Source organism: Polypterus senegalus, chromosome 8, assembly GCF_016835505.1.
Source record: "Polypterus senegalus isolate Bchr_013 chromosome 8, ASM1683550v1, whole genome shotgun sequence".
Lineage (NCBI taxonomy): Eukaryota > Metazoa > Chordata > Cladistia > Polypteriformes > Polypteridae > Polypterus > Polypterus senegalus.
This window is the reverse complement of record NC_053161.1, coordinates 85109331-85122550: the sequence shown is the minus strand read 5'-3', so window position 1 is coordinate 85122550 and position 13220 is coordinate 85109331. Positions and strand designations below refer to the sequence as shown.

Genomic DNA, 13220 nt, shown 5'->3' with positions numbered 1-13220 from the left:
TAACTTCTCTGGTGTACTTCCTGTTCCCATTTGAGGCCATGGCTACACTTGGCTTTACATCATTGTCAAGCTTGCTGATGACTCAGCTGTGGTCAGTCACCACTTCATCCATTTTTTCCCATCATTTATACAAAGGACTAGATCCTTCAAACCAAAAGTTTGTTCGTATGATCCTCACTTGCAGCTTTAGACTGAGATTGAAGTGTGCAGGTTAAAGTGGTTCTCCCTGCCTGAGACATTATTTCATGCTCTGATCATATGAAAGCGATTTTGGAACTTGACTCTGCACTTTGTTTCCAAAAACCTTCTCAACTAGTCTAACTGATATATACTGTGTTATGCAGTGGGAACAAAACTGATACATTTTATTTTTTGGGATTTATTCAGTTACCTAAATATTCTAGATGAGGCTATTCATATCTATATTCACATTAAATGAACATTGCTTGAATTACATTTATTGTTACGGCTTTGTAATGAAATTTCCAATTATTTTGGCTGTTTCGTCTTTTTCTGGTGGTGTTCAACCTTCTTCCACACTTAACCTTTGCCTCTGTTTATATTTGTCTTTCCTTTGTGTTGGCTCTTCTGTAGGATTCAGCAGATCATTAAGTCTTCCATCCACCTGTCTAAACGTCTCTCAAGTCCCTTTATGTTCCGCTTAGTCACATTGGAATGGGTCTTATTCACGTAACGTATAGGTGGCATCACTTGGTTTCATATCACGAATGGCCTTTTTTTTATAGCAGCCAGTTTGACATGAATAGTATGGCAATCGCAGGTATCACTAATGACATTAATAAAGCTTCCGATCAATTTCTTTGTAACATAATTCGATCCTTGATTGATGTCATTACTTACACCTGTGCTTGCAATACTATTTCATGTCAGTATGGCTGCTATGAAAAAGGCCATTAGTGATATGAAACCATATGATGCCACCTATACATAATGATAGTTCAGTAACGACTCAAAAACTAAAGACCAAATTTTCTGGAGGAGTTCATGACATTATAAGCTAGCTTTAGTAAAAAAAAAAAAAAGACCAATTTTAAAATAAAGGTCTTTTCACTGTTTAATTTCTAATATAAACACTCATAGCATGGTAATGTTTCATTTTGGGGATGGCATAGTATTTACATAAAATACAGAGTTGGAAATGAACTTTAAAACAGTATGAGAACCATTTCTGTTCAACTTATATTTAAGGAGATATAACAAGTCAAAGTCATAATTCACCCCCCACAATAACTTCAGACTTTGTTTTCTTACATCTCCCTTAATACTGATCAAAGACATGTGCAATTTCAGTTCCATTGGCTACTCATGTGACCAAATCAGCATGCCAGGTTTCATTAAAATCTGTGACAATGAGGTCCAAAAGTGTGATGATTTGACAGTGATTTACCCCAATACAAATTAAAATAATCCTGCCATCATTAGGATTATTTGTCTTAAATATCTTAATGTGATTTTATTGAAATATTGTGAATTGCGAACATCCTCTGTATCCAGTGTATCTTCTTTCCTGAATATTTCTTAAAAGGGGCTAAAGTGGTTTTCTGGTTTGAGCCTAGTGCTTTGGAATAGACTGCAGTTTCCCATGACCCTGAGTTGAATTACATCGGTTTTAAATTATATTTTGTTGTTATATTGTAACTTGATCTAGTAGATCCTGAATCCTACTACTTTAGTATTGGTTTTACATTGTTTGTTATTTCTTGATTACCTAAGTGCAAGATCTGCACAAATTTAAAAAATTTTGCTAGCAGAAATAATGTTTTGTTTTTATGTTTCACAATGTTGTAGAATGGTGTAGCTGGATAAGAAGAGTACATATTTACAGTAATTGACGTGAAAAAGACATCTTAATAAGGTATTTCTTCTTTAAGGCTTGTGGCTGAATGGAAAATTGACCCATTTATATAACAGATTTTTGCTATTAACGGTGTGTGGTACACCAGTAGAAGTTTGTCAACAAGGAGAAATCTTCTTCAGTCATTTTTTTAATGCAGTTTAACACATCAAAAAGACGCTTTTGTTGCTTGTTACAAACGTGACATAAGTACTGAAGTACTGCAGTGGTGTAAGTGGGAATTGTGGAAGTGCGCCTGTGCACTGTGAATTCTTTGTAAAAATGGAAAGTGGTATGGCCATGAATTAGGTGCCTTTTACAAAATATACAGTATACATATACTCACATTTTGTATGTTGCTACCCAAATGTGAATTGTTGTCTCACTCTCCTCCAGACAACTGTACAATAATAACACAACAATGTTCACAACAGTGATCCCTCGCTATATCACGCTTCGACTTTCGCGGCTTCACTCCATCGCGGATTTTAAATGTAAGCATATTTAAATATACTGTATATCACAGATTTTTCACTGGTTCGCGGATTTCTGCGGACAATGGGTAGTTTAATTTATGATACATGCTTCCTCAGTTTGTTTGCCCAGTTGATTTCATACAAGGGACGCTATTGGCAGATGGCTGAGAAGCTACCCAATCAGAGCACATATTACCTATTAAATAAAACTTCTCAATGTTATACGATATGCCTTCCGTGTGGTGCTTTGCACACTTCAAAGCTCTAACATCCCGTGTTGATTTTTGATTGTTTGCTTTTCTCTGTCTCTCTCACTCTCTCTGACATTCTCTGCTTCTGACGGAGGGGGTGTGAGCAGAGGGGCTGTTTGCACAGAGGCTGTTTGCTTAGAAGATGAGGACGCTCCTGATAAAAGTGCTGAAAGACTACTTTCACATTGATCCCTTCATTGCGGCCGCCTTTATCGCGGGTGCTTCGTATACTTAAAAGCCCAACAGACCTATTGATTTTTGATTGTTTACATTTCTCTCTCTCTCTGACATTCTCTGCTCCTGACGGCACTCCTTTTGAAGAGGAAGATATGTTTGCTTTCTTTTAATTGTGAGAAAGAACGGTCATCTCTGTCTTTTCATGGAGCACAGTTTAAACGTTTGACTAAAGGGTGTTATTTTATGTCTAGAGGGCTCTAATAATGTTAAAAAAACGTATTTAGAAGGTCGTCAACAGGTTTTCTATGCTCTAACTGCGAAAATATTAGATTTATAAATAAAGAATACTACTTCGTGGAAATTCATTTATCTGTCTGGAGCGGATTAATCGCTATAAACGAGGGTTTACTGTATAAATGTGCAGAGAATATTTATAAACAATGTGGGAGAGTTTCTAAGGGCTTAAAATATATAAAAATAACCATACAAACATATGGTTTCTACTTCGCGGATTTTCACCTATCGAGGAGGGATCACTGTATTGCTTAAAAATTACTTATTTTTTCAGGGCATGTAATAATATCATAAGATAATCTGAAATATAATGATACTCCAGTGATTTAAGTACTGTATATTTTAGTGTCAGAAGGACAGGACACCCTAGGAAGCTCTGCATCATTGCATTAAGGAAATATACTTTTATACTTAGTTTTTTTTTAATGGTTGGTGTAGTGATGTTTTATAAGCTTTGGTTAATGAAAATGTTCCATTGAAGTTTGGGAGGTGATTGAGCTTTCCTGTCACCGCTGCATGAAGTTGTCTGATGTATGTGTTCTGGTACTGGGGCAAAAATGTCAGGCTAATTTTGAATATTGCCAGTTCTAGTGAGTATTTGAGATTACCATTTACAAGAAAAGAGTTAAGTGTTTTTACTGAGTGTGTCTGTCACAATATAAACTCAAAAGAAATTACATTGCAGTTTTTTCGCTTGGAATACAAAATACACTGCCAATTGCAATTTGACGTGTGGAAAGGAAAACATGTGAGAGGGCACATTGTGGAGCTACATATAAAAAATACACAGGTGGCTCATTTGCCATTCTTCTGCAGGCCTAATAATGTAAGCAAAAGCAAGAATCAGCAGTGAGCCAGAAATGAGATGCTTTTTAGGGAAAAAAACATCTGAGAACAGCTCTATTGAAGTGCTGACTCATGTATAGCATTATGTACACACGCTTGCATGTACTATTTTTTTTTTAATTTTATTTGAAGAAAATAATATTACTTAACACTAGAATTGCCAGAGCCTACGAGAAAACTCATAAATCTGGCCCACCTTAAATCATTTCTCACCTCTCCATCAGAGTCTTTTGTCTTGTAAATGTGTCGATAAGCAGCAAGCAGCCTGGTATCCCATCCCCCTGCCCACCGCTGCAGTTCAATTCGTAAAGAAGTTTCTCAGTGCTCAGTGTTTATCTTCAAGTGAAGTGCTGGAGTCATTTCATTTGGAATGCATACATTTCATGTCTGTTCTGTTTCAGCAACAATCTATGTAAAAACGTAGTTAACACAGAAACGTTTTTCATGTTTTAGTAATAATTGACAAAATGTAGACATGAAATGTATAATGTATGAAGCCTGAAATACACATCTATATTAATAAAAGGCAAAGCCCTGACTGACTCACTCACTCACTCACTTACTCTCCAACTTCCCGTGTAGGTGGAAGGCTGAAATTTGGCAGGCTCATTCCTTACAGCTTATTTACAAAAGTTAGGCAGGTTTTATTTGTAAATTCTACGCGTAACGGTCATAACTGGAACCTACTTTCATCCATATATACGGCCATAGCCTGCAGGTCAGTCACCATGTGAGGTGGAGTTACATCCCGCATTATCACGCCTCTCACGTAATTGAGTGCCTGCCCATATAAGGTGAATATTCGCGGGTGAAGGACTGTGCTTAGCATATTCATAAGGGCAGCTACTGTGGAAGCGCTCTGACACTGAACAAGCCTTTTTACACATATCAGTAGGAAAGCAAGGTGTAAAGCTTAAGTTTAAATTACGTTCATAGACATACTGCCGCTAAATATTCGCAGTCAAATCCACAACTTAATACCGGGAATGCCTGTTAAACATCTTAGATTCACGAGTACCGATTTGGGTAGTGATCACTTCGATGAATGACACCTGTTCAAAAAACGCATTACACAATTGAGAAGGCAGCAAAAGAATATGAAGCAAGTGATGCATACAAGCATATTCGTAAGTGCAGCTACTGCGGAAACAAAGCACGGTGTAAACCTTAAGTTTAAATTAAGGTCATAGACAGGCTGCCGCTGGCGTTTGTCATGGCTATGACGAATACGATATTCGCGAGATACAAGTTTAATGAAAAGACGCAGGGTGTAAACGAGACTTTTGATCACTTTGTAACAGAGTTACAATTGCTGGTGAAGGACTGTGCTTATGCAAACGAATAGGAAAGCAGGGTGTAAAGCTTAACTTTAAATTAGGTTCATAGACACGCTGCTGCTGGCGTTTGTCATGCCTAAGACGAATATGATATTCGCGAGATACAAGTTTAATGAGAGGATGCAGGGTATAAACGAGACTTTTCAGCACTTTGTAGTGGAGTTAAAATTGCTGTTGAAGGACTGTGCTTATGCAAACGAAGATGAGATGGTCAGAGATAGAAAAGTGTTTGCCGCAAACTCAGCAAAAATGCAAGAAAAACTTTTAAGTGCCGGGTCTGAACTAACATTAAATAAAGCCATGGACATCGCGAGATTGCATGAGATAGCACAAGCACAGCTGAGGAGCTTCGATGCATGTACTTTGATCGGATCACGTGAACTGACTTTGCAGGACTGGGAAAAGTTAAATTAAGTTCATAGACACACTACCGCTAAATATTCGCAGGCAAATCCACAACTTAATACCGGGAATGCCTGTTAAACATCTTAGATTCACGAGTACCGATTTGGGTAGTGAACACTTCAATGAATGAAACCTGTTATCTTTACAACGGTTGACAAACACGGAATATAACTTGGAACACAACACATCCTCCAAATACAAACCTGATTGAAAGAAATAATGATAATCAAATCCTTGATGACAGCAACACTCATAACAGTGACAAAACAATTACATTGACAATCATGTTACGTTTTTTTTAAAATGTTTCTTTTTCTTTAACCCACTACTTCTCCTCTGCGAAGCACGGGTATTTTGCTAGTATGAAATACACACTTTCACAAAAGGTACAAGTATAACAAAACAAGTGCAGTTTTATTCAGGAATTTAACCAAAGAAAAAAGAAAGCAGGTTATGGTAGGCGGTTCATACGACAGCTTGCGTGATGCAATGCTAAGAACTGCTGACTCTCAATCAAGAGGTCGTGGTTTTGATATCAGCCGCTTCCCAAATTTACCATTTTGAGTAGTGATCTCTTATTGTTAATATCATACAATAAAACATACATTTGATTTGCCTCTGTAAATTTGTAGTTCTTGTCAAAGTTAGCGTTTTTTTTTTTTTTTAGTTTTATTCTCTCACTCACGTTCAAGCTCCCACACAGCCCTCCTCCCTACCAATCTGACGCTGTTTTCAGATAAAGACGTGGTATAACAAGCAAACTTGTTTTGATATACCCTCTCTTTATTTGAAGACCGTGTCAGATTTTGTCCGTGAACGAGTCTGGGACTGGGAAAACTGTGGACGTGGATGTTAGTGGTGTGCGTGATTGAGAATGACTGTGGATGTGAATTTTTTTTATTCAGTTTTATTCTTGAGTGTTCCTGCTCACGCTGAATTAGTATGCCCCCTCTGACCCATGATGTCAAAGCCGCACTGACAAAATAGAGAGACTTGGGTATATATGACATTTGGAATAATTCATTTTATGACCTGTATTGTACATTTCGGATAACGTCATTGCACTAATGCAACATTATTTTCATTTGCATACCTTCATGCGGTTGTAGTCAGTGACCGTGTTTTTTTTTTCTTTTTTTTTTTTTTTTCTCTCGATCTTGGCCAATGTCCACATGTTGCTGCATGTTGGTATTTCTTTTGAACTCCAGGAGATGCAGAAGACAGAATAGTACAGAGAGGTCAGTTCCACGCTATATACAATCATCAGATTCTAACAGTTCACACACACCCCCCAAGGACTGTCCTTCCTACATTTATGACATGCGTATAAGGTATGAAGCCTGAAGTCCAGATATCAAATGAACACTTTCAGAAAAGGTACAAGTATAACAAAACAAGTGCGCTTTTATTCAAGAATATAACCAAAGAAAAAAGAAAGCAGGTTACAGTAAGCGGTTGATAGGACAGCTTGCTTATTGCAATGCTAAGAACTACTGACTCCCAATCAAGAGCTTCTGGGTTTGATGCTGGCAGTTTATCAAGTTTACCGTTTTGAGTAGAGATCTGCTCTTATTGTTATTATTATACAGTAAAAACATACATTTGATTTGCGTCTGTAACAGCCGCACTACTGACATCCACAATTGTTCCCAGTGAAGTACACGTCTTTATCTGAAATCGGGGGTTGTGGGGGCAGGGAGGTGTTGTGGGAGCGTGAACGTGAATAAAACTGAAAGAAAAAAAAACAAAAACGCTAACTTTGACAAGCACTATACATTTACAGTGGCTGTTACAGGCTCAAATCAAATGTATGTTTTTATTGTATAAAAACTTTGTTTCTTGTTAATACATTGTGAAATAAGTGGCCTTGACACATGAATAAAGGTTTGGGGCAGCCACCCGTATATTTAATTCCTGGCAGCAAAAGGAAAATATGGAGTAGAGTTGCGTACAGAATCGAGTCCAAGATAGAACTGAATACAAGGGGAGTATAAGATTTACTGCACCCCATCACCCCTGGCCTGGTGGGGAATTACCTTCTTTTGGTCCTTCTAGCTGCCTCCCATGCGCACGTGTGTGACAACATGAAGTTTTTACTCTTATTTAAATTTCTTAATGACAATTTTAAAGTTCTCAAGGACTGTCACAAGAATTAAACAAAGACATCAAAAAGGTTTGGGTCAGCCACCAGTATATTGTGCCCTGGCTGTAAAAGGTTGTTTCCTGATGAGTTGTGTTTAAGTTTGAGTCCAGAACAGATCTAATTAGAGAGTGAGAATATCGCGGCTTTAAAGGCCGGGGACTGGAAATGACGTCATCAGGACCGGAACCAGAAGTGATGCCTTCAGGACCAGAAGTGACGTCATCAATAGCACTGGTACCAGAAGTGCTGTCATCAATGGTGCTGGAACCTAGCGGGATTTCCCGTGGATGGTCTGCAGAGGAGCGAGAGAGAAAGTCTGCGCAGCTCACCCCCCCGGTCTGGTGTGGTACTACTATTATTCAGGCCTCCCAATCGCATGTGTGTGACAGGACATATGCCCTATTACTCATATTCGACATATTTACTGGAAATTTTATTTTTTTCATAATTGGAAAATGACCCTTTGCATCCCTTTTTTTTTTTGTAGACTGGAACAGAATAAAGCATTTGTTCGCAATGAAATTAGTAAAGTTTTAGAAGAGGAGCGGTCTGCTGCCAGTGAGAACATTACCAGAGCTGTACTGCGTGAGCAATTGGCTACAGAAGAAGAGCGGCTGAAAGCCAAAAAATTTGTAAGTGCCTAAGATAACCTAGTCCTTAATGTTTATTCTTCTATTGATGTAGTGAAGATGTTCTCTCAAGCTTATACCTCCCTATTTAAAAGAAATTCTGAATACAAGTGGTAGTATATATAAAATAAAGAGCTGCAATATTTAAAAAATATAATTTCAATATTTAAGTAAAATGTATCAGGTTTTTTTTTTTTACTTTCTACTGACTATGCATACCATGTGATATAAATATAATTTTTAGAGACTTATTTGTCATAATCAAGCACTTTAGTGCAAGCAGATGAAAAACACATAAAAAAAGAAAAAACACCTAATGTTCATAGAGCGTTAATCATTTCATTTAATGTAAGTTTATTCTTCTCTGGTTTTCTGGGTTATCATATGTATTTACATATATGGAATTGGTACCTTTTGGAAATAATAAAACTACATACAAAGAGGATCTCAACAAGACAGATTTTTATATTTTAGGTCTCAGATTCACTGAAATTAAACTTAAATGTTTTAGTTTTTTAATGTACATTCTGCTAAACATATTGCATATGTTGTATTTCCTTTCCTCATTAAAAAAAAAAACAGATTATGAAAAGGGAATCAAATCTTATTATTATACACTTTATTATTTGCATATTGTCCGTGTTCAGAAGGTATTTCAAATTTAAACAGTGGAGTTGCTGGCTGTAGTAAAATATGTAATTAGTCTCCCTAATGGTCATTTCTGTTCTTGAACATTTCACTTAATTTTGTAAGAAAGATATTGGGTTAACAATTTTCACTCCATGCCCAGAAATTCCAGATGTGCCATATGTAGTGTAGTAGCTGAATGCATCAAAGTATGAAATATATTCTACAAACGTATGGTAAATACGGCAAAGATAACTTGACCAACTAATTCAGATTAAAAACGTGAAATCATTTAACTTTGTAGATTTTTCCAACAATATGGAGAAAAATCATATATCTGACAATCTGTTTAAACCAAAAGGAAGACTGACTTTTTTAAAAAAAAGTATAAAAAAAATGTTTTACCATTTGTAAATATGCTTCTTTTTGCATTCCTTTGCAAGCATGTTGTATTTCAGTTAAGACTTATTTTTCTAGTGCTAAAAAAATGGGGTTACTTAAGCTTTAGGCACCAAAAACAAACCTTGAAGGTTGTTTTTTTAATGTTGAATTTTGCTTTTCAGTGATATCTAACAACTCCAGATATTGTTGTCTAAAGTGATTTAAATACAAATTCTCTAAAAATAAAAATGAAACACTAACTGGCTTTTGATAGAAGGTACCACCAAAGAGACTTTACAAATCAGACATTTTAAAAGAATGTCAAAGGTCAGACATATGTTATACAAGAAAGACTGAGGCTCTTACAGTTAGTGTGAAAGTGACTGAAGAACAAGATTTCAAGTTGTTTAATAGACTATAAACAAAGAGGACTGGTAAGAGGAACATGGTGTAATCCTCAGGGATCTGTGCTTGAACTGTTATTGTTTTATGTATAACTTGTTAATCTATTTCTACAAAAAAGGTAGAACTTAAAATTTAAATGTATCAAAGGTTGGAAAGAATACTTTCTAGTAAATAGGATGTGAAAGCAAACTGTGTGCAATGTGCCTTATAATTATTTTGTCGTCTTGTCTGGCAAATAATTAGATTATTTAACATCATTATAGTAAAGCAACAATGAAAGAAAATTCTGGCCTTTCTTTTATTGAGTCCCCATGTCCTTTGGTGAGTAGACAACAGTCCTAATATTATCAATAACTTTTGTGTCACATTAAAAGACAATACATTTTTGGAGATATTCGAGAAAAGGTACTGCAAACCTGGTCCTAGTTTGGCAATATACTTAAAATTGCAGTACATTATGAGAATCCCTATAGAAATAAAGTAAAATCAGATAAGTACTAGATTTCATCGTCTACATTACAACTTGTACCAGTTTGAATAGAGATAAAAACTATATTATTAAGTACAGTTCAATCTTTTGACGTAAAGACATTCACAATAAGAATATCAGTTGCTATATTGAGAAAGACCTGCTACCATCTGGAAATATGGTTCGTTTAGACGGTGAGCCAATAATAATTTTTTTGTCTTCAACTAACATTGGTTTGCCTCGGTCAAACTAAATGTCTTGAATGTTGCCTGAAATAGAATATTGGAACATAGGTACATAGTCATTTGATTCTGTGGAACAACTGTTTGTAGGGCAAACAGTTATGCTAAGATAGCATTCCATGGTGAGATTTGCCACTATCTTTAATGCTTTTGGCAGTGAATTTAGTTACTGAGTATGTGGGTATTGTGAAACTTGTGAAAGTACCACACCATTGCCTTGCACTCAGTGTGGATTTGGCTTTTAGGTGCAGATTGGATCATTGTTTCCCTTTTGTAAAGGGGTGACTGTGGCAATGATAATTTGAAAATAGAAAGTCTCGAACCTTCACTTAGGCAGACCTGGATAAACCTTCTGTCCATGGACAAGGTAAGTGCAATTAAGAACAACTTGTGTCTCAGCCCAGCAAAGTTTTTTTGTGAGGTTGGGCAGTTCTGGGAAAACTTGTATCATAGTAGTAGAAGATGCCGGAACTCAGTTTGGTTTCCCTTCTAGGTTCATTGCTGTGGTAATAGTTAGGAGTACGAGGTGTGGCCTGTTCCACCTTGGAGTCAGGAATTTGTTTCGCTTGTAGACCTTTACTATAGCCCTGTCTCTAGGTTCTAGGGAGAGTAGCCTTTACCTGCAGGAAGAAAGACTAACGTTTCTACTTATTATTAAGCAGTAGTGCAACATTTCATTTGTAATTGTCAAGAAATGTTTGGGGACCTAAGAGGGGTCGAGTTCAGTTGTTTCAGTGGTGTTCTCAATAATAACTCATGAGGTGTCCGGCCCTATATTTTTTTTGGGTTCCCCAAAACATTAACGCTAACTTACCTCGGCAGACACTATTCTAGCTAAGCAAATACTCATATGATTTTAATAGTAACTTAACTAGGTTTCACTGTTAAATACATAGAGGTTATTTCATTTCACATTGAAAATGTAAAAATTTCTTATGACATGAGGGAAGGATGGGAAGGGATACATTAGATGCCTTATAATTCTGTCTGTTCGCATTTAGTAAACCTTCAGGGCAGTTAGTATGTGATATAACTACAAAGGCTAACTATGTGTTGAAAATAGAGGTTCTGTACCTTGGCAGTGAGAATTTCAAGAAAATGGTCTATTCAATAAATATCAGTTTATGGTTAAAACATTGATTTCTTTACCCTTCACTTATTGTTAAAACTAATTCATGCTGATATCGGCGATATCCAGAATCATCCATGCATTTGTCAGATTGATGATTCTGTAGTAAAAGAACAGTCTACATTTCTGTTGGTTGAACATTTTCTCATGCAATTTTTCTAATACAGTGGAACCTCAGTTCACGACCATAATTCGTTCCAGAACTTTGGTCGTGAACCGAAGCAGTTTCCCCCATAGGATTGTATGTAAATACAATTAATCCGTTCCAGACCGTACAAACTGTATGTAAATATGTAAAAATATGTAAAGATTAAGCACAAATATAGTTAATTACACCATAGAATGCACAGTGTAATAGTAAACTAATGTAAAAACATTGAATAACACTGACACAAAACACCCAGGCTCCCAGCTCAGCTACACGAGCTGGCTCTCTCGCGCTCTCTCTCTGTAGCACACACACCAACAAAGCCCCTCCCTCCCTCCCTCAGCTACAGGAGCAGCCTGGCTCACGCTCTCTCTCTCTCTCTCTCTCTCTCTCTGTGCTCTGTAACCTCTTTGTAGCAGGTGCTCGCGCAGCATTTTTTTTAAAAATGAGTTTTAAGCACAGCAGCAAAAAAAAGGAACATCGACGAAATCCGAAGTACATTTAAAAACCAACTCACAAGCAACCAAAAAAGTAAGATTGCAGGAGATCACGCTATTAAACTTAAAGCCTGATCGCTGTAAACATTTTTTATAAAATGAGTTTTAAGCACAGAGGAAAAAAAGGAACATTTGAAAAAAGAGAAAGGTAACATTACACCTAATCGCGCTATGAAAAACTCCATCTGCAAACACTTTCATGAGTTTTAAGCACAAGGAAAAAAGCGAACATTTGCAACAAATCGCGTTATGAACTGAAAAATTAGCTTTTGAAAAATCCATAATACAAAAACCACCAAGAAAACTAACCTTGCATGAGTCGAGTTCTGGCATGAAGTGTTTTCCTTCAGGTGTTTTCTCTCTTGTGATTTCTTAGGTTTCTGGTGTTTTTAGCTGTTTAGCTGGTGGGAGTGAAAGCCTCATGCAGTCTGGCTTTGTTTACATTATGCTGCTTGAAAGCACAAGGGATCTCAAATTGGTAAATGAGTAAACTGGTAAACCGTTTTTCCACCTCTTGTAATTTCTTTCTTTACTTCGATTTCAATTTTCTTCTCGCCACTCTTCACTTGCTTAGAAGCCAATGGAAGGAGGACAATGAACAGAGCTCTTGCAGCAGTGGCTCGCTCGCTCGCTTTCTCTCTCTCTCTCTTTCTTTCTCTCTCAGGCTGCCTGTGGTGGGAGATGGTGCGCTAGCACGTACAGCCTGCAGATAGGCAGGCAAACAGTACAGCAATCTCCTCCTCCCCCTCCCCAGCAGGCACGTGCTCGCTCGCTCGCTCTTGCTCTCTCTCTCTCTCTCTCTCTCTCTCTCTCAGCTCAGCTCAGCTCAGGCAGGCAAGGGAAACTGGCTTGTTCGTATACCGAGTGTGTGGTTGTGAACCGAGGCAAAAGTTTGGCAAGCTTTTTGGT

General features: G+C 37.1%; 1 protein-coding gene across 2 annotated transcripts in view; it reads left to right on the top strand.

The window, feature by feature from the left end:
- The window catches only part of chchd3a (coiled-coil-helix-coiled-coil-helix domain containing 3a), a 200516-nt gene that overhangs the window by 59382 nt on the left and 127914 nt on the right, over window positions 1-13220 (top strand). For both annotated transcript variants that reach the window (XM_039761359.1, XM_039761358.1), the window contains exon 4: window positions 8272-8416. In XM_039761359.1, coding sequence (XP_039617293.1) covers window positions 8272-8416 — 145 coding nt within the window. The remainder of the gene's footprint in view (window positions 1-8271; window positions 8417-13220) is intronic.